Genomic DNA, 23,532 nt, shown 5'->3' with positions numbered 1-23,532 from the left:
ATTACAAGGGTTGAGTAGGCTAACTGTTTTATAGAAAGAATGTAACTTGTTCATTCATGGGTCTCTTGGCAAGACGTCCAAAAGAAAGGAACACTTTATCGACACAGAATATCATGTTTAGCGGCCATACTGCTCTCCAATACTGCAAGTGAAAATGCAAGCATTCGTAGTAGGTAATGCTCATGCATGTTAGCAGTAAGTGCATCAATATAGCAATAGGTCATATCGTGCTCCAAAACTTGTCCCCATAGCCTGTCCACTCTCGCTTTTCTCGAATAATAGGGGCGGGCTTTCTCAAAAGAGAATACTCCGTAAAATGGAGCCAATGCTACTGCGAGTACTCCATTTTCTCGTACCACACTCACTACCGAGATGCTTCTACTGTATATAATCTCCACACGCAGTCCAGTCGGTGAGCGCTACCAGGAATTTGGAGTAAATGGCACGAGCAAAGATGGCCTGTTGCGAGGCTTTTAGCGGCGTGCCCGGATCGGCGGACGCAACGGTCTGTGCATCAGCTTCGAGACGCGCTCCATGGTCCTTTGAGATTAGCAGTCTGTTTTAAGCTCTCGTCAGCTGCGGGCAAAAATCGCCAAGGGTGGGTGGGAGTGAAAGGGGCAAGATCGGCTCTTTGCATTTCTTGTTTTTCTTCTCGAACTTTTGTTTTGTTTGCCGTGACATCGCCTTTAGTTTCGGTTATGGGTTTAGCGTGAAAGCTTTGGGACTTCTGGAAGGATTGTTTTTTTTTTTTTTTTTTTTTTTTTTTTTTTTTTTTTTAATTCTTGGAAACGAATTTCTTTTGTTTCGCATTGATTTGCTACGAATATGCTACTAGTAATTGGAACACTGGAAAACACGAAATAGTTGCTCCGAACTCCGAACATAGCTGTTAGATCGGCGATGTTGCCCATGTATAGCAACTTCAAAAGGAATAATTAAAGCATAATTCGGTAGTGCAAAAAAGCATGAGAACGCTGGCTCTTATACGTCTTTTGACAAGGTAACTTGGTCAACCGTTAGTTGGAGTCACTAGCCTCAGCCTTTCTCGTCGTGATGATACGGAGAACACGCTACAGCGAAGCTAGAGCCATCGTAAAGCTTGACTCTGGAGCCTGCGGAGCGTTCCAATCTGGATCTCATCTCATCGGGCATGCATACAACTCTTCCCCAACGCCAGCTGCCTTGCTATCTGACATGTCGCCGGCGGCAGATGTTCCATGATGCATTAGGCTGGTTTTGAAACTAGACAGAGTGGACTGATGAGAGATGGTGATTACGAGGATCATCCGTTCCAATTTTGCCCACTAATTACGAGCGCAGCCAGAGTGACAACACCAGCATGGAGTTGCTACGATAACTGGGCCGGATACGCATGTGATGCGTTTAGTTGACAGGCTTCCGTACAGGTATGGATATATGCCCGAGAGAAGGCCCAGGGGAGAAGGTAATGATCACATTATTCCTTGAACTGAGTGTTGAAACGAGTACGAAATATGGAGTAATCCCAGGCAGTGGTAGTATTAGGCCCTCTTATTGTGCTGTCTGCCTGGAAGTCACATATAGATATGTGACAAGTAAATAGAGCAATCACTTTCTGCAAGCAATCTCCCGGAGTGAGTTTATGCTATGTAAAAACTAGCTCAAAGCCCTTGATCACGATGCCTGCTCCCGTTCGCTTTTGCAAGGATAACTACTCCGTAATTCGTCCATCAAATCGCAACGTTACATGATGAAATTTATATAATGATTATAAATATTGCACTTAAGAGAACTGGGATGCTCAGCCTTGAGACCGTGATCCAAGGATAGAAATAGATAGGTACATACGTGTGAATCTGAATCACTAAGAAGGAAATAAAAACATAAGTACATATGCTCGTTTATTCGTATGGATTCATAGCGGTATAATCATGGCATTCCATTATACTGCCTTTCGTCTGATGCTGGGATCTTGGCATTTAGAAGCATAAAGTTAACTGCTATCAACGTCGATGCTGATTCGCCAAATTTAGATTGCTGCAAATATCACATTTTCGTTTGCGGTAGTTGCCATAGAATACTGACACTGACGGGCTTGATTACTAGTCTTATGCATGTTCGGTGTGCTTTTCACATAAGCTTAAAAACAAACATCCCTCCTTATGCAAGGCTGAGCGATCCTTTGCACGTCAATGTAGAAAGGTGGCTCATGAGGCTTAGTCAAAGTTGATTACGGTCTACTGAAGTTCACATATTGGAGACTATCGAGTAATATAAGTTTCGTTCCTTGTTGATAGCTTATTTGTCCCCCCCCCCCCAAATCCAATGTCCAATGAGTTAAACTACAATTGTAGCTCATGAGAGACTTGGCTATGATTTCAGTATTTTTTACCTAGATTCCTTCTCCAATAAAAGCTCCAACCCTCAAATTCAACCATGTCAGCGTCTTATGCCTTCTTGCGGTTTCCTTCGATATAAGCTGCAATATTTGGTCGCGCTTCAATAGCTTCTCGGAGTTTAACAATCTCCGCAGGCAGTTCGGCCTGGACCGTAGGTCAGTAACTGTTTCGGACAATAGCAATCCTAGGAAAAAGAATAAAACTCACTGGCAAAGCTCCAATTCGCTCATCGTTGTCAATTGATTGGTAGACAGCAAAGTCGGCATAAGTTATTTTATCGCCAAGGAGATAGGGGCCTTTGTTTTCCGAGTAGTACTTTGCGACGGCCGCATAATAATTCGGAAGAAATTTATTCTTGTATTCGTCTGAAACATTCCCAATATTTGCTACCCATTGGGCCTATATTCTTCGGATTAGTCCATGACAAGAGAAGCAAGTATGGAACTGCGATTCGCTATGCGCTGCACTTACCCTCCAGTCGATATAATTGTCAGCAACAGCATCTACCTGAAACTTCTCATGGTTTGTCTCGCCGTCATAGCGGCCGGTGTCCCGAGCCAGATATCGCAAAATGGGAACATGCTACATGTGGTCATTGTTAGTGCGTCTCTTTTCTGCGATGCGTCAATGGGAAGGGGTTGACGGCTCAATGGACTAACTTGATTTAAAATGGTGTCATTGATGATGAGAGCCGGCAACTTGCCGGTCCGGGTGATACCCTGCTCTTTAAACTTGTCACTCTCAGTAGACCATGTCCCATATGAGTGTCGAATATCCTTAAACTCAATACCAGCATCGCGTAAGAATAGACTAACAGTGGTATTAGCTACGCAAATAGTGGCTGCCAGGTTTCCAAATAGCGAGGGGTAAGCAAGTCTAGGTTAATGAGCGTAAGACTTACCGTATGACTTCACCACGGCCCATTGTACCAAGATCAAAGTAGTGGAGAGTGGGGGTTGTTTCGGCAGCCATTGCGGGCGTCAAAGATGAGTTTGTTGGTTCAGAAAATTGGTTGGTGTTAATTGATTGAAGACTCGATTTTACTCAATTGAACGCGGTTGGCGAAGGCTGGTCTTTATGCACGTTGACAGTTGGGCGTCAATTGTTGCGTCGATATTGTTGGGCGCCTCATTGTTGCGTCGAAACTGGGTCTCCTCAAGAGACTGACTAATAGATCTGTTGTTATGATGCTCGCATTGTCCTTCCTGCAGAACCAGTTAGAAAGTGGTGGCGTTTTTGGGGCTTCCGGATTGAAGCCGGCAACAGTAGACGGGAGCTGCATCCCACTTCAACCCGCGGAGATAGGTTTGTCTGTTGTTTGGCCCAGCTTGCCGATCCACTAGTTGTGAGTGGGCTCTATGACTGGAATCTGCTTACATAGCTAGGTCGTGGTCTTTGGCCTGGGTGAGAGGGCTGTTTAGGAGCGAAGAAATACAAATACTCCAGCAAATACGCCAGCTAAACATACGCCTGAATTTGGTGCCTTTACATTAGTCCGGTGTTCTCATTCCACCGCATGGCTGCGTTTGAACTTGCAACACCTATTACTGCTTTCGGCTAATATGGAGGCGGTGAGTAGCTTTATTCCATTTATATAAAACTAGCGTTATGATTCGACGTACGCTCACCCATTGCCGAAGAACTAAGCATGCATCGTTGGCGGTGTTGAAGAGCCCCTGTTTTTAATGTTACAACTTGGCTTGGCGTGTAGCTCAGCTACAGAGACAAGCTGTTCATGCCATTCATCTGGTCGTGAAAAACAATTCTAACAAAGAGTAGGCAGTGCTCTTGCCCTTGTTCTGAAGAAAGCCACAAACCGACCGATGGCGTAGTCAAGGCTGCCGTTAGGTCATAGGTTTGGAATATTCCAAACGCATGGTGACAATTCAACCTGTGGCGCAGGCGATATTAGTGCCATCGTGCGCAGCAAATAGTACTGTATCGTGCAAAATAGTCCAAGTGCTGACGCCCGCGCCTTGTTTAGCCCTATACTGGAATCTTGCAAATGATGACAAATCTTTGTGAAGTTCGGGGTAAGATGATGATCTCCTGCATTGTATTAGAATCTGACTGGTCTGCCTTAATTTCGTATCTTTGACCCCGTTATCAATTCTGGTGGTGGATAAATACGTCGTCATCTCGCAACGCAGCGCGTCCATTTGACTTGAAGGTTCTGATAAACCCCCAAGGCTCATCATCTGCGCATCACCTGCAAGACAGCCAAGTGAGCGTATAAGTGACTTCGTTCATCACCATGGACACGAGGATATCCATGGTAGATCGAAAGGCTGCAGCTTCGGATTTCCTGCCACCTACAGTCGTCGACATGTCGATTCGTCAAGAAGTACACCAGCACCATGCACCATCAAATCCGGCGGCCGAACGAAGAGTACGAGAAGCTATTGAGAGAGCAGCAACACGAAATTCGCAACTACTGAGCGAGCTGGAAGCTACAGCTCACGGACCCGGACTGCTGGGAAACAATCATATCAAGATCGAACATGTTGACAAACGTCTCGCCGATCTCGAGCCCGAGGTTGAAAAGGCCGTGGCTGCTGCCAACCAGCAGCTCAAGAGCCACAAGGCCTATAGAGACTCCATTGGAAAGAAATGGGTCTACACTCTTTTGAAGAAGAGAGACGCTTTTGATGAAAAGGCCCAGCGTGAGGAGAGGGCATACCACCAAGTGCTTGAAAAGCGCCACAAGGCCGAAGCTACGCTGAAAGAGCTGAACGCTGATAAGGAGGCACTGATTGTTGAGATGAAGACTCTGGAAGATCTGGTGGGACGACACGGCGCTGCCCACAAAGGCATTGATAACCTCTACTCGGAAATCTTCGATGGACCGACGGCTGGCTTCCCGGACGAGGACGAGCAGGAACAGGCACACAAAGTAGCCAAGGTGTCCCTTCAGGAGAGGACAGAGGCACTCAAGGCAGCAGTTCGAGGCGTCAAGGCGGCTCAGGTGGTCAAACTCGCCATCGAGCGTGCCCTGTTTGAGAAGCAACGGGCAGGCTTTGAGAACCACTCTGACATCTTTTCGCAACGAAGTTTCCACGGAACGCTGAGTCGCTGCGTTGCATACATCGATCGCGGCCTCGAACTCACCAACCAAGCCATTGACGTCCTCGAAACAAGGCCTGGACCCGAGCAGTTGCAAGCCAAGCGCAATCTTGAGCAGCATCTTGTCACTGCCAAGACACAAGCAACGTCGCGTTTGAAGGACAAAACACAGAACACTGCACTCTTAGAAAGACTGGGAAGCGCATTAACAAGCGCATTGCAAGCCCAGAAAGAGTATCACGAAGCTATGAAGAAAGTCAGCGAGTCGTGCAGAAATTCTATCCGGCAGACTGCAAGATCACTAGAAAACGAACGGCGCGCTCTTCAACAGATCCGACAGAGTGCCTTTGAGACAACTGTCGGCTTTGGTGCCGCTGCTCCGGCATATCACGAGTGCTGTGATCGAGCTCCTGGATTTGAGGACGACTCTCACGCGCAGACTGTGTCGATCCAGGAACCAACAGTTGCAGAGATACCTGTAGACTCAGAACCACCTCCAGATTATGAGTTCCCCGACGAGGGATCAGCGCCCAATACAACAGCAGAGGCAGCACCGGAACCCAGCACTCAAGCCCAGACTTCTCCTGGCTGGAGGTCCAGTGTTCCCGGTCCGGTCTCTGATTTGGGCGGAGAGGTGACTCTAACCAACCCACGGGGCCTGACCGAGGTCTCATAAATAAATGTTTACGAATGACATGGACCTCCATAAGTTTTCCGCATTTACTTCTGATGCATAGTCTTGTTTATTTGTTTTGCTGTTTCTATTCCCTGTCCGAAATCTGGACGCGCAATGTTTGGACATGCTCTAATTTGAGATTGTGATTTCTGGGATGATGATGGATGTAACCATTAGCGACGCTCGTTTGGGATGATATTTTTGTATAATTGTATTTTAGTGTAATACCTACATGTATGTTGTTGATCAATCACGTATCAATGAAATTTGAGTATGAACTGCTGCACTACTTGATGGCGACTTTATTAACCGCTCTGATTAGGAGGCTATTCTTCATTGTTGGCCTTGAAGTCATAGCCGCCTCCTTCTAACTACGAGAAATTGGCAATCTTCCATCTGCTAGCGATATCATTGCCACCCAAAGAGTTGCGAGATCTGGATGCTGCTCTGTCCATTACCCATTCTGTCAAAAACCTGCATAATCTTGTCTTTCTGGATTCAATAGATAAAATATATTACTATCAAAACAATATTTCTTAAAACCCTGTGTATTTAGAAAATTTCGAGTAGTATATATTCAGTGTTAAATTCTTTAAAAGCAAATCTTTAAAATAGAAATACTTTCTTATCAATGCCAGACAACAGTGTAGGTTCTTCAATCTGAAGCTCAGACAATATCTTCTTAATAGCTGCAAGCATTGGAGGGGGGGCCACAGAGTAAAACACGGGAATCCTTGGATAGTTCGTAGATATGCTCTTTGACAATAGCTTTTGTCACGAACCCAGCACTGCCTGACCAGTTGGAAGGGGGGTTTTGCAAGAACGTAATGGATCCGAAGATTTTGGGGGTGTTGCGACGCCAGTAAATCCAGTTCTTGTTTCAAAAGAACGTCGGATTCGGTATTGTTCGCATATATAAGGGAAATGAAGGTCTTGTCCAAAGGGTTCGAACAAACGGCGCGGATCAGTTGATACATGGGAGTGATGCCGGTACCACCGGCAATCATACCGATGTTAGTCGCATACCCGTTAGTGTATCGCATAGCACCTTTAGGACCTCGAAATTCAACTTTATCTCCGATTACAAGGCTTTCAAGGTGTTGAGTCATGATACCCGTTGGATAGGCTTTGACGAGAAGATCAACGCGGCCAAAGTCTCGATTATCCGAAGTGGGCGTATATGATCGAGTGACCATTTTGTCCCCAATTTGGGCTCGAATTGCAACGTGTTGCCCAACAGGTAAGCCCAATGGCCGCGATGAATCTGGGAGTTCAAAGACAAAGCGGTATACATTGGGCGAAACCTTTACTTTTTCTTGGAGTGTAAGCTTGCGCCACTTCTGGGGGTCCAGTTGACATGCCGGGCCGGCAGCAACAGGTGCATGGGTGAACGGAGTCGCTGGATCTTGAGCCCTGTATGCTGGGAATGCAGTAAAGTCTTGCTGGAAATCCAGTTTCGAAGCACCCCATGACACTACTCCGAACGCCAGCAGAACATGTACCACAGATGCCATGCTGAAGCCAACCCAAAATTGGCCACCAGATACTCGCAGGCCTTTTGAAGACGCCTGTGCAACATGATACAACAGCTTGCGGTGGTGGTAGCCTTGGTACGTTGCCCCGCCAAAGATTCCAAATATGAATATCTTGGAGAGGGCTCTTCCATACCATGATGCAGTGCCGTTCGATGGCTGAGATTTGGTATGAATAGTTGTCGTCTGGCTAACTGTCTCAAAGGTCGGCCGGTAAACTTCTACCGTAGCATAACGATCCTTTTATCCAGCCTGGTCAATAATGATAGATGACATGTTCGATAATTATCACACTTACAGATACCTGAATCTCGCCAACTAGCAAATCCTCCAACAATTCTCTCGCTTCGTCAGAATGACCCACATCTTCAAATACTTGTGTCGCGTCTTTGCCGGCTTCCCCTACAAGAATATCGACACCACCTGGGTGATCTTCTAGGTAATTCGTAACATTGTAAACTGGGTCTTGTTGTCAATATCAAAATTCTCAACCGAGGGAGTTTAACCACGCCAACCTTTGTTATGTATAACCATCCATATATCATCCGGTTGGTTATGCTCCTGGACATCTCTGACGGAGACGGTCTTCAATCCCATCGTGCTAAGGGCGTTTGATACTTGGGTGATGAAAGATAAAAGATGGTTGTGCTTGGAAGATGAGACGATAAGAAAGAGACATGGATGGTTATATTTATCTCCATCTCCTTACTGAAACTTTGCTAGAAAGCAGACGCATCTCTTGACCCATGTCGTGACAAGGATACTCCTAAGCATTTATATAATAGATGCGTGTCTACTCTTAGAAAAGCAATATACCCACCCATTCGTATAAGTAGTCCAGAACCACTCATTCATCTGACGTAAAACAAAAATACTAACTCCAAAGCGGACCACCTCGGCTTTCAGACAATATTGAGCAAATTTTGCTCCAATTATACAGTATCATTATCAATCCAATAGCAAGTCAGTAGTAATCATTGATGATTTTACCTGGTGGGGAGCATTTTGTCTTCGACTTGTTAAACGCGTTGTGGGGGATGTGGCGAACAAGTCTATGCGGGGTGTATGCGGGGTCACAATGTGGCGTCCCATTCTCTCTAGGCTACGATGGATTACATGCAAGAGTTTTGGGCCAAATAACGAGATGATGACTCTAGTATTTGCTTCTCGGCTGGCTACAGAAGTATACGTCACATTGCCTAACCGTCAAACAATGCCCAATATTACCTAGCTGTGGTTGATCCGGAGATGCTGTAGATCTACCCCCGCAATGCAACAGTTAGATAGTCAGGTTTGAAGCCATTTGCACTAATAATTTCAACCAGGCTTGTGAATGCCTTTTGTCGTAGAAGCGCTGAACCTCTCCGTGGATTCGAGTGAGAGGGGATGCTGATGGTTGACCGAGCCCATAAATAACAGCGATCCCTATCTACAACGACACCATACTGACATAACGGAGTGCTACCTAATCAAGTCTCTGTCTGCTTGAGATCAAATCATGGCGTCAAAGAATTTCTTTCTAGTAGGAGACAATGTCTCAACAGCACATCCCATACAAGTATCTCCAACCTACGGTCCGGATGAGCTTAAGCGTGCCGTCGCACGGCATTTCCATATTGTCCAACCAAGCGGTATGATTGATGCCATAATGTTCCCCTGGGGCGAGCGATATCACTTACATACTAACTCGAATAAGGAGTGTCTTTTCACGTCTCCTATGGCTCCATCAATAGTGTCAGTGACGTGTTAGATGCTACCGAGCCTATCGGCATCAGAATCGACAATCAGGCCGTACGTGAGCCTGATGGCCCAGAAGGCCTCCCAATAGTGGGAAGCTTTTACGAAATTTTCCCAGATCATCTCGGAAACCATTCTCGTCTGTTCCGCCAATATGGCGGACTGATCAAGACAACGAATATGGGAAAGACGAATTACCTCACAGACGACCCTGAAATCGCCGCCGTCGCCCTCAATGAATCCGTCTACTTCTCCAAAAGGATCAATCAAGATCATCCTCTGTGGGGAGTAAAAGATAATATCGCGACTTTTGTTGGAGACACTGAGACTGAGACCTGGCGCCTCAGCCACAAGTTTCTCCCAACATCAATGGGCCCCAAAGCTGTGAGACATTATGCACCATTGATTCAGGAAACGGTTCGGCGTTCTTTCGTTGTGTTTGACGCCTTTGCTGAAAGTGGTCGGTCGTGGAACGCCTATCAATACATGGTAAAGGTAGCTTCCGAGACCATTGGCAAGGTTATCTTGGGCCAGAACTTTGGTCACCTGGTTGATGCAGACGCGCCATTCCACCCGATCCCGCTGTCTATCCTTACCATGTTCTCGTTGAATAAGAAGGTGGCATCGCGGGGCGCTTGGTATCAGAATCTCCCCTTTGGAGATCCTAAGAAGTTGCGAGAAACGCATAAGCTCTGTTACGCGTTAGTAGAGGGTGTCGTTTCAGACATTGAGACTTCTGATACGGCGATGCCGAAGATGCCCATGGCAGACGCTGCTTTGAAGGCATCTAACCTCGTCGAGTATTTGATCAAGGGCACGGACGAGAAGGGAGAGACATTCCCCCGCTCGATGATTGTACCCAACATCGTCATGCTGACTTCAGCTGGGTTTACGACCACCGCATCCCTCTTGTCCTGGCTCATCTACTCCGTTACCGAGCACTCCGGCAATCAAGAGCGCCTGTTCCAAGAGCTTGTGAGCAATGGCATTAGCGAGACGACGGAATGGTCAGTCGATCTTGTTAGCAAGCTGTCGTTCCTTGATAAATTCGTCAAGGAGACCCAGCGCCTCCACAACCCTGCCTTCCAACCTGCGCGAACTGTCAAGACGGATGTCATTGTTCCCGGTGGATACCGCCTGAAGCCAGACAGCGTGGTTGTTTGTGCTCTCTACAGTCTTCATACCAATCCCAATCACTGGCACGACCCTTCTCAGTTCGACCCGGATCGATGGGACACCGCCGAGGTAAAAGGCCGCCATCGTGCCATGTATCTTCCCTTTGCAACGGGCCCACGCGGCTGCATTGGTTTCAATTTTGCTCTTCTCGAAGCCAAGATTATCTTTAGCGAGCTGATATACCGCTATGAATTTATTCGGGACGGGAGTGAGAATATTCAATACGATCCAGAGTTTCAACTTGTTCGACCTTTGAATCTTTACGTGTCGGTCAGGAGAAGGACAAATCTGTCCACGAAGTAGTTACAATATTTAAAATAGCATATTGAAGTATCTCTTGCCTTTCACAACACCTTGCCATATGCATGACGAATATTTTTGTGCTTCATTTCGAAAGTATACCGATACGCTTCAATGAATCCGTCGCATAATGTCTGCCCATCCATATTGCGCTTTCTGACTTTGGGCCACTATTTCAAATAAATACCGGTGCGTAGTCTAATGTTCATAATCAAAATGATCTTGTAACAAGGGCATCAATTGAACTTATCGCCTCGTTACGCATACTGAGAGCCAGTGATAGGGAGCGTAAATTAGGGGTTTGTCGAGTAACAGCCTTGCTAAGACGAGCAGTGACGACGAAAAGCTTACATCTTTTCAACCTTTGGATAATAGGCTCGAAGTGGCGCCTCTATACCTTATTACGACAGAGCTAGAAAATGGTGTAAAGTTCTCGTACACTAGCTATTATACACAATTACGCAAGGACAATACTTTGATCGTGTACATGGGGCGAAAAAAGGGAACTCATAGGTAGTTCAGGTCCACTTTTTACATTTAGCCTCCCTATATAAAAGTTCTACTACCCCATATTCCGCTAATTCAACGTTTGCGCTCCCCATCATTGTCAAAAACGCTTATTAGTTTGGCCGCGAGTCGCCTATTGCACCATGGAAGCTCCGGTTACCACACGGTCACAGTCAAGTTCGACCAGAAATAAGAATGGGCGTTCCAGGCCACCTCTATGTCCATATTGTCAGCGGTCCTTCTCACGTCTCGAGCACTTGCAGCGACACATCAGAAGCCGTAGGCCATTTTCACCTTTTTACTGATTAGAGTTGGAACGTTAACCAATTGCAAACATGTAGATACTAATGATAAGCCATTTTCGTGTGAAATCTGCTCAAGATCCTTTGGTAGAAAGTTGGTTTACTTATCAACACCTTCCATTTAACCCAGAACTAATCGTTGTTGACAGCGATCTGGTGATTCGTCACAAGAGACTTGTGCACGCAACACAGTCTCTTCAAGAACGGGATCATTATGACACTGGAGGCGACCCGAGACATGTCTCATCAGAAAGTGCCCTGATCCCAGATGAGAATACAAGAGCTTCTGCCAGTAACCAGGCCCTGGCCCCCTGGACGAATGGAACCTACGCGACGCCCAACAGCGCGCTGGAAGAAGCTATGAATGCAAGTGTAAATGTAAAACAGCTCGACTCCATTGCAGATGCTCTTCTTATGAAGGAGTTTACCTCTCAATCCCTTGCAACAGGTGCTAAGTAGTATATTCTATCTAGGAGCCCGCATCTCTCCCATTGATGATCCAGGGGGTGGATCCAATGCAAGACTTTGCCACTTTCTTGGAGAGTATTGGGCTGTCTGAACAATGGGAATCCGAAGGGCTTCCGTCCATCGAACAATGGATTTTCCCAACCGATTCTGTGGCCGCTCCCCAGGTCGGGTTAAAGGATGCGGTGCCGAACGAGTTCGATCCAGAAGACCACTCTCTGCAAAGCCATACTACCGAGGAAGCGGTATCATTCTCCAACTTTGGTTCTCGCTTGCCTTCGCTTCAGCCTGACGCAGGTGAGGCCGAAAACCGGCTTCAGAGTTCAGCGGACACAATCAAACTTCACTCCATACACAACATAAGCGAGTCCCAATACCGTTCCCTTTTGAACAATATTGACGGCTTTCGCCGGGTTTTACCCAAGGGGTTCACACCTCCGTCTCAATATGCATTGTCCCGGTTTCTTCATGGTTTCATTGATGGTTTGAATGACCATCTTCCGTTCATACATTCTCCGACATTATACATAGAAAGCTGTAACCCGGCGCTTGTTCTGGCGATTGCTGCCTGTGGCTCGCAATACCGTTTCGAGACCAGTCAAGGCGTGCAACTGTTTTATGCAGCACGAGCCATTGTTTTGGAGACGATGAAGCAAAAAGGCTGCGGAATACAGGCTGCTTATACAACCAATTCAGCACATTGTAACTCTCCTGCGGCTGCTTTCTTGTCAAACTTTCCAACTGGCGTTGCCGCTGAGGATAATTTTGACGAGACAGTAGAGATCATCCAGACTCTTCTGTTGCTTAATATTTATGCAACTTGGGGAAACAACAGAGGAATAGCGCAAGAACTCGTATTCTTGGATAATACACTCGCGTCTTTGGTTCGCGCGCACGGTCTCGACGAACCAGCTCAAAGTTTTGACTTGACGGATGGTTCAAATGACGTGAATTGGAATACATGGGTCAGCAGGGAGCTCAATAGGCGCGCCAAATTCATTGCCTACTGTTTTCTTAACCTTCACTGCCTAATGTATAACACGCCTCCATTGCTCTTAAACGCTGATCTTGGGCTTGATATGCCTTGCTCTGCTGCCCTCTGGTCGGCACAAAATGCGAATGACTGGCGACTTGCATACGAATCCGGGGGGAAGAAATCCAATGTCGCATTCCAGAGGTCATTTTCTTCCCTTTTCAATAAGGGACAAGTTTTGGTTGCTGATGAGACACCATCCACTGCCCTTGGAAATCATATTCTTTTGCATGCTGTATTCCAGCAGCTTTACTTTTCCCGTCAGATGTGTCTATTTCCATTAGATAATAATCTTCAGGCACGCCATATAACGACAGGATTGGATGCAGTCCTTCGCAACTGGAAATCTCGCTGGAAAGATACCCCAGAGTCAAGTACCGACCCGCGTAATCCAGCTGGACCAATCGCATTCACTTCAGCCGCTCTGCTCGGTCAGATTTATGTGCGCATACAAGTTGATTTGGGACACCATCGCGCTTTTATGACGAGAAACCCTTCGGCAATTGCCCGAGCGCTGGTTAATGCACCGCAATATATTGTACGAGGCCCGGGGCTCATTACCGCACTTCTCCACGCGGTTCACGCCCTATCCATTCCTGTACAGCTCGGTATTGACTTTGTGGCGAGAACTCATTCATTTTATTGGAGTGTACAACACTGTTTGAGCGCTGTAGAGTATGCTCATCTGCTGACAAGGTGGCTCTTGGCTCTTCCAGGACCAACAGAGCTGTCTCGGCATGAAAGGATGCTATTTTTGTGGATCACACGATTATTGGACGAAACTGAACATGGTATAGGAATTCCCATGGAAAATCGGTTGGATTTGGTACAGAATCTTGACATCGTAAGGCGATTGAGCATCTCTATCGTGCGGGTTTGGGCTAGGATCTTCAATGGCAATACATCGTGGGAAATTGTTGATGTCGTCAGTGCGAGCCTGAAAGCATATGCTGATCTGCTGGAACAAAGCTGGAGCTGAATATTACATTTGTTGCGGCCAGGTCGTCGTATTTGGTTGTCATCTCCTATGGAAGCCATTCCACCAGTTTTGCAGACGGAGCTTCTTCGGCTTAGAAGACCAGGATGAGGATCTGGCCAATGCTCGAAGAATCCTCGACTCCATCCTCGACAGCCATGACCGTCACTCCTTATAGGTATTCTCTACGAGCTCGATAGCCTTTTTAACCATATCCCGATCCAACTGAAACGTTAGCTTGTCCAGAACGTCCGTATAGCTATAAAACTCGACCGCATATCTTTCCTTCTCCATCGTTTCCTTTGGCGATGTCTCCTCATCCAGAACGGCGACGAACCACCAAATAAGCTTCACTTGGTTTTCCCCAAGGCGGCGGATTTGCAAGGTAAACGGTTCGCAAAGATTCGTGTAAAAACGAGCTTGGTCGTCCAACTGCTCGGTTTCCACAGCTGGCGGGGCGCGAGTATGCATATTTACCGGAAGGAGGCGACAAGTAAAGCCTGTCTCTTCGGTGACCTCGCGTAGGGCGGTTTCATGGCGAGCTTCTCCGCAATTGCGTCGTCCTTTGGCCAACACATACTCGTCACGATTCAAAAGATGAAGTACACAGATCTCACGAGAAGATAGGCGGAATAAGACGCCGCCTGCGCTTTCGACGAACGCTTCCGACGTGTATTGCTCCGACTCGAAACGAGACCCGGCCATGGTGTGTCAGGAATACTAATCAGTTATTAGCTGTCGTCAGTAGACGCAACCATAGAACGTATAGATGGCTCACTCACTTTGACTCTTTGAAAGTTTGGTCTTGACGCTTGGCCTGGTGTGGATTAGAGAAAGTGGAAAAGTCTAGTCTAGTTTGTCCAAAAAGAATGAAAAGGTTGGGCGGCCAAAATAAAAATGATCGGCAAATTCAACAAGCGGCATTTACCCGGCTAATAAACAGAAGCAGTCAAACAAACAAACAAACAAACAAACAAACAAGCAATCGAGCAATCGAGCAAACAATCAAGCAAGAAAACAATCAAATACCCTACCATCTGAACTGCTCTTATCTCGCGTCATGCACCCTGCCCAAACATCAAATATTCAGCTTTGACCAAAACCACCATGAGCATTATTTTATGCCTGATGGACCAAGCAGCAATACATAAATCTGGCTACTTCATTCAATACATAACTTTCGATGTTGATATCCGTCTCAGTTCACAATCTGTAGTCAAATCACTTGTTTAGGAGAGGGATCTTTCTATAGAGATACTCAGAGGTGATTGTATCTTTATTCCTAGACCCCATTCCCAGACCCGCCTGCACTTGCATCACTCTAGTATCCATCACAATCAGGCTTCAAGAACCCCTCACTATAGAAAGCCATTCTCGATGAACCCACGCTCATTTCCCTCTTCATCAGCGTGGGACCTCCCCTCAGCGTTCATCACTGCAGTGCCAATGCGGGGGCAGGAAGGTATATGAGAGGTTTGATGCGGGGCAATAACGAGGACATGGCTGTAAGACAGACACGTCCGGGTCATGGACTAGTCGTTTAAGGTTCTGGTCCAATCGTTGAAATATCAGAAGTTTTTTTTTTTTTCCATAAAAGTGACCATGAGTGCATTTTTGCGCCCAACACAGCCAACATACCTTACCTGAGTTTCGTGGATTCAAACTTTGGGAATATAGCCCAACTACCAATTCAGACTAGGTACAACGAGATCAATCACCATGTCCACTATGAAAGCATTAAACTATGTCGGACCGTACACGGTCAGAGTGGAAGATATTGAGAGACCCAGACTAGAACACCCGGATGATATCATTGTCAAGGTTACCACTGTTAGTGATCGACTTACACCAAACGACCTTGCACAATCAATCAGCTAACAGCTTCCAGGCAGCGATCTGTGGCTCAGATCTTCAGTAAGTACATAGAGGAGGTCTTACAATGCCAAAAGAATAGAGACAAGCTGACAATTTTATAGCATGTACGAAGGTCGGACGTCTGCCGAGCCAGGCATCACATTTGGTATGAAGGCATTGTATGGCGGCGTGGATCGAAAAAGAAAGCTAAACGGGAAAAGGTCACGAAAACATGGGAATTGTCGAAGAACTAGGCGAAGGCGTCACATTGCTCAAGAAAGGAGACCGGGTTGTTATGCCATTCAATGTCGCCGATGGCCGTTGTCGCAATTGTGAGGAGGGGAATACGGCATTTTGTACCGGAGTCAATCCTGGATTTGCAGGTGGCGCATATGGTAAGACGTCAAAGATTGAATCATGGCTTCTTCTACTAAATTGCCGCCAGGCTATGTCGCCATGGGCCCTTACCGTGGAGGTATGAGTTTCTGAAATGCTATATGAGCGAAGCAATGAAAGTTCTGACGATATTATAAAGGCCAGGCGCAATACATTCGCATCCCCTATGCAGACTTTAATGCTCTCAAATTGCCCCCCGGCAAAGAGCACGAAGCCGACTTTGTGCTTCTTGCAGGTAGCTAAGAAACCCAGCGTTCCTTTGACGGCCATTGACGCTAACAGGTTGGCACAGACATATTTCCCACCGGTATGTCATTGCAATATTCTCATGCAGCAGGTCCCTTTTATCTAATTCTTAGCTGTCAGGCTGGCACGGCGTCGAGATATCCGGATTTCAACCAGGTGAAAGCATCGCCGTGTTCGGTGCCGGTCCTGTCGGTTTAATGGCTGCTTATTCGGCTGTTTTGCGTGGAGCCTCCAATGTTTACGTTGTAGACCGGGTCCCTGAACGCCTTGCGGTCGCCAAAAGCATCAACTGTATTCCCATCGACTTTACCGCGGGAGATGCAGTTGATCAGATTATTGCCCACAATGGTGGGATGGTGGACCGATCAGTAGACGCTGTTGGATACCAAGCTGTCGACTCTAATGGATCCGCAGAAAGACCAAACATCATTATTGAGAATATGATTCGAGTCACACGGGCACGTGGAGGGCTCGGAATTCCAGGACTTTATGTCCCCAGGTATGACATGTTGCAGTTGTATTCAATACGCAAGCTAATCATTGGTATTCCCTGCCGATAGTGACCCTGGCGCTCCTGATTCGAACTCGGCAAAAGGTATCATCAGCCTCAGCTTTGGAAAGTTGTTTGAGAAGGTAAGGAAGAGTCTTTCGTCGGTGCATAGTACGCACTACTCACATACAGTATCCTAACGAACTGCTTCAGGGCTTGTCGCTTAGCACTGGTCAGTGCAATGTGAAGGCATACAATCGGTACCTACGAGACATGATTATCGCCGGCAAAGCAAAGCCTAGCTTTGTCATCTCGCACGAGATTGGCCTCGGTGATGCCGAGGTTGCGTACGAAAAATTTGATCGGAGGGAAGGGGGATACACCAAAGTGATTATTCACCCAAATGGAGGGTTTGATGGCTCGTTGTAGAGCAAACCGTACGCCTCTTGAGAATAGCTTTTGTAGAACTTCGGCAGCCCTATATCGAGAAATTTGATATACAGACTTGGTATTTCACGTCCCTGCATTTCAGAGGGGAGTTCAATATTAGCCACCGAATAAAACTACATCGAAGTCTAGTACAAGCAAACATTCCTCTCCGTCATACGGTTTGGTTCATTGATTGTCGTATCTATTGTATATATTTCAACTAGAGTGCCTGTAGTTTTTCTCTGTGCTTCGGTGACATAAGATGTCAGCAAACAGACTACAATCTATGGTAGGGGGGCTTGAGCCTGAGACGACGCCCATGACGGCATCTAATGTTTTCGGTACTGACATTAATCAAATAATATTTCCTCGATCCGAATGAGTCAGATTAATAAGCTAAACATGTAGGACTTTGAACCTTGTACTACCGTAGATATTGCATAACCGACTGCATGTACGAGACCCAGGAGGCCGTCTCAACGACCTCTTAGTGCTATGAGCTATTGGAAGCGGGGGCGGGGGCAGTGAGGGGCTTGAGAGAGCGTCGCCACTTGTAATTGATGATTGCTTTTCGACTCCGGCTACTCCGTGCTGTCATTGATATTAGTGCGGAGCACTCGGTATCTCAACTTCCCACCCCCACTACTAGGAAATATGAGAACAAGAATCTTGTTCTTGCCACGTTTAGTCGCAGATGCTCGGCAGCTCCCAACTAGGTACCGATCTAGATAGAGTGACATTAGACTCACAGTAAAGACGCATGTAAAGAAATCAATATGCTCGAATTTTCTGGGCCTTTTGCCCTGCATTCCGTAGTCCATGGCTATGTGAGATTTTCCGCGGATGGAGTAAGCCTGTACTCTTAAGACGTTTAGCTCTTGGCAACCTTCCCATTGAATATTCCTCTGGTATCCAGATAAAGCCCATGTCTATCGCCTATTGAGCTGTCCATGTTGAAATTTTTTGAACATTAGCTGTCTATTTATATACGAAGCCACCTGATCGATACAACAGCAGCCTTTTCTTGAAAGGGGCAGCAATGGCGGAGTGACAATTGACTTCTTGGCCATGGATTAGGTCATTCACATCCACGAAGAGGACATGGATGTTGTTGTTCAGCCGTCCATTCAATGGACGGAGCTCAACAAGAAGCTTGAGCATACTAACCTTTTCTTCCCAGTAGATCCTGGCCCGTCAGCCAAAATTGAAGGCATGGTGGGAACAAATTGCAGCGGGACAAGTGCGACGTACTACGGCACCATGAAGGATTGGGTTATCAACCAGACCGTCGTCCTTGCAGATGGCCGCGTAATCAAGACAAGACGCCGCCCACAAAAGACGTCTGCAAGCTATAATCTAACGGGGTTATTCGTTGGATCCGAGGGCACATTGGGTATGGTGACTAAGACTACTAACCACATGAAAGATATCAGTTTGCCCATATAAGTCGTTTCACGATCTTGAATTCTTCAACGGAGATAAGCAGCCTCACTCGATTGTTCATGGGCTACAATAAGTCTGCTTGTAACATCTTGTGTTCATGGAATATACATACGCATTTTTGCTACTTTGACATATGCCCGTAATATCAGGGCTTTAAGAGACATTTACAGAAAATTGAGACTCATAACCTTCCTCGTCTCTTTTCAAGGCAAATTAGGCCTCACTAGATGTCTTTTCCCTGGCGAATCGTCCAGTGAGATCACCTACTGGGACTCTCAGTGGAAAGTTGACAGCATCGAGCATAAGGCCAATTAAGTAATACCATGCTAGGAAACAGACGACAAACGTAAGAGCTCCCCCAGTCTATGTACATATTAGTTTCTTGTCTTGTAATTGAACTGGTATTTGTGCATAACAATAGACATACTTTGGACAGCCTGCCTCCAACCACATCATTTCCGCGCGCAATGTACCAGTAAGATACCGCAAGACAGATTAAGGCTATCGTAAGGGTGAAAAAAAGACAGACAAAGACCACATTGAGGCGAGTGGCACATATCGTGTATATCGCAACAAGGAAAGCCATGAATATCAAGCCGAACGCTAACGATGACTGATGAATACGACCATTATTAACTGTCAGAGAGGAGATTTCGGCTCACCATAGCTAGCATAAAACTCGCTGATATCCGTGCCATCTTGGCCACTCTGAAAAAATCCCTGTGCATTAAAGCTGGGTGTTTGAGCGGCACCAAAGCCTACCCAAAATGCTCCTATTAAGCAGCATCTTTGTAAGTGATAAAATTATAGCATCTAGACGCAGAATCCGACTTACCAAATGATCCAAAGACGATGAAAGGGAAGGTGTTTCCGAGAATGAACTCAAGTAACGATGCGATTAGCTGGAGTACGCCTCCAAAAAAGTAGGTAAATCCTCTTTTGAGACCATTAATATCCACCTAATAATCCGTGAATACGTCGACGAGTCTCTCAACTTACATTGTTGCTACGCCACCCCCTCCAGATCCCCCCCCAGCCCATAAGTGTGCATGCCAACGGTGTCGCACCCATCAAAAACCCAACAAGCCCCCTATTACACTGTTAATACATCCTTGATTCTCTATAGCTAGTATGCGTCACTATACGGACACTCACAAAGGCGTCGGGTTACCAAGGCGTTTATACCAATCTGCTTTCGGGAGCTGAGGAGCAAGATATCGTCTTTCAAACACCTCGATTGGAATGGCAACGCTTGTATTTGTGCGAACGCACTCAATCTGGTCAGAATTGCCAGTCATGTCTCCGTCGGTGTGCAACTTTATGCTCTCAAACATAGTTATCCCCTGAGATAGACAAAGGTTCGGAGAGAAAGGAGGAAGAGGCACTCGAAGATAGACCAAAGAGTACCGCTATTCTACCACATCACCTGTGTATGCAGTAGAGCTTTTATACTTGTATCTCAAGCAATCTTCTTTACTTCCCTCCATCATTATGGTACTGTCTGTTTAGCTAGATTGAGTCTAAGATTGAGTTTGTGGGGTTTCCTGCGTTATACTAATTTGCGGGGAGAATTCGCGGGGACAACCACTTCTTAATCTTGGGGTAGAAAGCTTAGCGTTTACTCTGTACTGGCAACATAAATAGTCTGTCGAATTACAACAGCCCTCAAGGCCGTGTAGGATCCATCTGATCAAGTACGCAGCCCTATATTGGGATCAGGATACGGACCAATACCCCTGGCCTTCGGGCGCCAGTTGGATATAGACGCTATTTTCGATGTATGTACGGATGTTTAAGACTAATTCACCAGACTTCCTTTGTACAGTTCAGTAATCAGCAATTCCCACATTCCTTGTATTCGATCAAATGTGCCTTCCGGCCCTAGCAACCTAGCCACAGGCGTCTAGTCTGAGACACCTAGACTTATTAGCTCCAGGAGTAAGTATCGTCCAATAGCCTGAAATTCTGGAGCTCATCAAATATGTCCTGCGGGGTGTGGCAATGCATCCAGCTGCCACTCAAGCCCCCTCATTCTGAAGACGAACTATCCCCCACTGTCCGCCACATGTTACTCTTAGTACTCTGTGTCATTGGCTGGTGTATTACTAAGGAAAATGACTTCATTTTACAAGACTGTAGATAAAAGAGCAGTGAATTAATTGAGAATTATTCCAGTGCATCTTGCTAAAGCCTCGTCTATTGTAAACAAGTCTCAAGTAGACGTCTCTTGCAAACATGAGAATTCTTTGTCTTCGATCTGTTTGGGGAATTGACCCGGGCCATCATCTCAGTTACTGGGCCGGCTGGTTCCCCGAGCTCAAAGGCAAAGGATACGGTATGTCTGACATATTTCTCTGAAGAAGGCTTGAGTCTACGACAATAAGCTAATACTAGGAAAAATGAAAGATGGCATTGAGGTAAAAGTAAATATGCTAGAGCAAGAAGACGATTATGAGCGCTTAAGACAAATTTGTGACCAACTTGAACTCGAGATCAGCGTATTGTAAGTAGTCTATCTCCCAGTCGAAAAAGACATTCTGCTAAGCTCCGCTGTTACTAGGGCACAAACGAGTCCGGCCCCGTCAATTGTCCCCCGCCAGCCTGGCTTAAACGCAGAAAAGCACTTGGCGAGATATCGCGAGATAATCCAACAAGTCAAGCCTCTAAGACCGCTTGTTATTACATTTCAGTCGGGGCAGTAGGTGGTTTCTTTACACTTGTTGTATATGTGTGATAATAATTTTGACTCTAATACTTATACGTGGCTTTGCTAGAGACGACTGGAATATTGAAGAGTCAATCAAGTTCTATGTGGGGACTATCAAAATTGATAGAGAACTTGGTGTTTCGGGCTTCGTCTGTCATGAGACGCATCGAAGTCGGTCACTGTTTACCCCCTGGGTGACGCGAATGATCCTTGAGGCCGTCCCTGAGTATGAATATTCCTCCATGAAAAAGGGTAACAAGAAAATGGGCTAACCTTGTTATCTGATACATTATAGACTCAGGCTAACTGCCGACTTTTCTCATTGGATGGTTGTAGGTGAAAGATTGCTGGACGATGGTGAAGGCGACCGCATGACTATGGAAGCTATTGTCCCTCACGTCCGTAAGATTTGACCGTTTTCCATTCATACAATGTTGACAATATTCTAGGTCTCCCACATACATGCGAGGGTTGGAACAACTCAGGCTGCTCAATGCCCAGCACCTACACATCCAGACTTCAAGCAGGAGAGGCTCTGTTACGAACGACTGTGGAGAAGTATTCTGAAATATCAGTTTGAGAAAAATGGTCCCGATGCATTGATTACATTTGTTCCCGAATACGGGTGAGAAATACCTGAGATGTAGTTCAAAACGTGAAGAACTGACTCTAACTTAGTCCTTTCCCTTACCATCCTTTCGGAAGTATAAAGGCCTATGGAGATGTAGCAGATGAGGAAGCACAGCGCCTGCAAAGCGTATTTAATGAATTTACAGCTACTCTTATGTAGGACAATAAACCTTTTTCTTTAAAGGAGTCATTCAAAAGTAATTTTGAGAGTAACAATTCTTTCGCCAGAAAGGAAGATTAAATAGGTAAGGATATAGACTAAAAAGAGAGAAATTCTAAGAGAGAGTCTAAGGGAGGAAGAAGACTCCTTTCCGTCTGGTCCTCATAGAGTCTCTGAAATTGTTTTCCATCTTCTTCGAGAACGCGGCGAATTTCGCTGAGGATATCCCGCGATTCTTTAATCTCTTGTAGTTGACTATCCCTATGTTGTCACAATTCCTGCTCACGGAGAGGAGGGATGCAGTCACTGCATATCTTGTTCAGTTTATTAACCTCATTCGCTAAGCCGTCCCAGTCATTCTCAACCGCCACGTCTTGCCATGCGCGTGATAGCTGGGCGCTGGACAAATGGTATATGACTCTGGCCTGATATTCGACTATGTGGGAATAAAGCTTGGCCAAGGGTTCAACAAGATCTAGATAATCTTGGCCGTGTGAGGATTGGAGATGGGCCTTTTCACTGATCCACCAATAGACTTGAAGCTCGTTTATTGAGTTGAAGCCTTTCAGCATGGCCTCGTACGAAGCTGCGCTGGTAAGCATCCGCGCAAGAGCCGGAAGGGTCATACAACTTACTGGCAAAAGTATTGAAACGCCAGACCACGCCAATTATGCATATGGCTGAGCACTGAGGGCACTCTTAACGATCTCGTCGGACCACAGCACAAAGTTTGCCAACCTCTCGACTTGCTCTCGAGTCTTCATGCCCTTCCCTAACAGTGGTATCTGTCATTGCTTTTTCTCTTGATTTGCCACTAGCCGCTTCACAATTGATTCCACAGCCAAAGGGGTTGAGAGATCAGAGTTGGATTGAGGGTCCTCTTGCAGTGAGGCCAGGTGCTTCCTGTAGTCTGCTGCCAGCTCAGATTCTCGATCTTGGAGTAATTCGTAAGTCCGAGCCTATGGATCTAGGACGTTGCTGGCAAGAGAAGAGGCCGCATCGGAAGAAGTTGGCAGTGCGACAATTGTCGTG

The 23,532-nt window shown here is 46.3% G+C and overlaps 10 protein-coding genes across 10 annotated transcripts; 5 read left to right on the top strand and 5 right to left on the bottom strand.

Annotated features, from left to right (window-relative positions):
* Positions 1-378: 378 nt before the first annotated feature.
* TrAtP1_005045 (uncharacterized protein) lies at positions 379-1,196 on the bottom strand (the record flags this gene model as incomplete). The annotated part of the gene is made up of 2 exons (XM_066112560.1): positions 379-556; positions 1,159-1,196. 2 exons carry the CDS (start codon positions 1,194-1,196, stop codon positions 379-381), a joined length of 216 nt encoding a protein of 71 aa, XP_065968645.1.
* Positions 1,197-2,286: 1,090 nt separating this feature from the next.
* Positions 2,287-3,618, bottom strand: TrAtP1_005044 (uncharacterized protein). The gene is made up of 5 exons (XM_014084384.2): positions 3,280-3,618; positions 3,038-3,188; positions 2,850-2,960; positions 2,586-2,777; positions 2,287-2,522 (listed from the first exon to the last, which is right to left on the bottom strand). Exons 1-5 carry the CDS (start codon positions 3,348-3,350, stop codon positions 2,427-2,429), a joined length of 621 nt encoding a protein of 206 aa, XP_013939859.2. The 5' UTR covers positions 3,351-3,618; the 3' UTR covers positions 2,287-2,426.
* Positions 3,619-4,632: 1,014 nt separating this feature from the next.
* Positions 4,633-6,117, top strand: TrAtP1_005043 (uncharacterized protein; the record flags this gene model as incomplete). The annotated part of the gene is made up of 1 exon (XM_014084383.2): positions 4,633-6,117. One exon carries the CDS (start codon positions 4,633-4,635, stop codon positions 6,115-6,117), a length of 1,485 nt encoding a protein of 494 aa, XP_013939858.2.
* A 682-nt stretch (positions 6,118-6,799) lies between these two features.
* Positions 6,800-8,246, bottom strand: TrAtP1_005042 (uncharacterized protein; the record flags this gene model as incomplete). Its single annotated transcript, XM_066112559.1, has 4 exons — positions 6,800-6,991; positions 7,074-7,889; positions 7,948-8,108; positions 8,165-8,246. 4 exons carry the CDS (start codon positions 8,244-8,246, stop codon positions 6,800-6,802), a joined length of 1,251 nt encoding a protein of 416 aa, XP_065968644.1.
* Positions 8,247-9,147: 901 nt separating this feature from the next.
* On the top strand, positions 9,148-10,865 carry TrAtP1_005041 (uncharacterized protein; the record flags this gene model as incomplete). Its single annotated transcript, XM_014083433.1, has 2 exons — positions 9,148-9,280; positions 9,346-10,865. The coding sequence occupies 2 exons, from the start codon at positions 9,148-9,150 to the stop codon at positions 10,863-10,865; spliced, it is 1,653 nt and encodes a 550-aa protein (XP_013938908.1).
* A 699-nt stretch (positions 10,866-11,564) lies between these two features.
* TrAtP1_005040 (uncharacterized protein) lies at positions 11,565-12,130 on the top strand (the record flags this gene model as incomplete). Its single annotated transcript, XM_066112558.1, has 2 exons — positions 11,565-11,648; positions 11,711-12,130. The coding sequence occupies 2 exons, from the start codon at positions 11,565-11,567 to the stop codon at positions 12,128-12,130; spliced, it is 504 nt and encodes a 167-aa protein (XP_065968643.1).
* Positions 12,131-14,310: 2,180 nt separating this feature from the next.
* On the bottom strand, positions 14,311-14,850 carry TrAtP1_005039 (uncharacterized protein; the record flags this gene model as incomplete). The annotated part of the gene is made up of 1 exon (XM_014083324.2): positions 14,311-14,850. One exon carries the CDS (start codon positions 14,848-14,850, stop codon positions 14,311-14,313), a length of 540 nt encoding a protein of 179 aa, XP_013938799.2.
* A 1,014-nt stretch (positions 14,851-15,864) lies between these two features.
* Positions 15,865-17,560, top strand: TrAtP1_005038 (uncharacterized protein; the record flags this gene model as incomplete). Its single annotated transcript, XM_014084379.2, has 10 exons — positions 15,865-15,975; positions 16,034-16,059; positions 16,122-16,165; positions 16,221-16,394; positions 16,445-16,474; positions 16,535-16,630; positions 16,688-16,702; positions 16,762-17,140; positions 17,202-17,274; positions 17,345-17,560. The coding sequence occupies 10 exons, from the start codon at positions 15,865-15,867 to the stop codon at positions 17,558-17,560; spliced, it is 1,164 nt and encodes a 387-aa protein (XP_013939854.2).
* A 1,656-nt stretch (positions 17,561-19,216) lies between these two features.
* On the bottom strand, positions 19,217-20,337 carry TrAtP1_005037 (uncharacterized protein; the record flags this gene model as incomplete). The annotated part of the gene is made up of 6 exons (XM_066112557.1): positions 19,217-19,366; positions 19,431-19,606; positions 19,666-19,776; positions 19,839-19,962; positions 20,003-20,093; positions 20,159-20,337. 6 exons carry the CDS (start codon positions 20,335-20,337, stop codon positions 19,217-19,219), a joined length of 831 nt encoding a protein of 276 aa, XP_065968642.1.
* Positions 20,338-21,238: 901 nt separating this feature from the next.
* On the top strand, positions 21,239-22,500 carry TrAtP1_005036 (uncharacterized protein; the record flags this gene model as incomplete). Its single annotated transcript, XM_014084378.2, has 7 exons — positions 21,239-21,338; positions 21,410-21,506; positions 21,564-21,701; positions 21,778-21,936; positions 22,006-22,108; positions 22,160-22,335; positions 22,389-22,500. 7 exons carry the CDS (start codon positions 21,239-21,241, stop codon positions 22,498-22,500), a joined length of 885 nt encoding a protein of 294 aa, XP_013939853.1.
* Between the last annotated feature and the right edge of the window lie 1,032 nt (positions 22,501-23,532).

Source organism: Trichoderma atroviride, chromosome 2 (assembly GCF_020647795.1).
Source record: "Trichoderma atroviride chromosome 2, complete sequence".
In the NCBI taxonomy this organism is placed as follows: Eukaryota; Fungi; Ascomycota; class Sordariomycetes; order Hypocreales; family Hypocreaceae; genus Trichoderma; species Trichoderma atroviride.
This window is presented reverse-complemented; position numbering and strand designations above follow the sequence as displayed.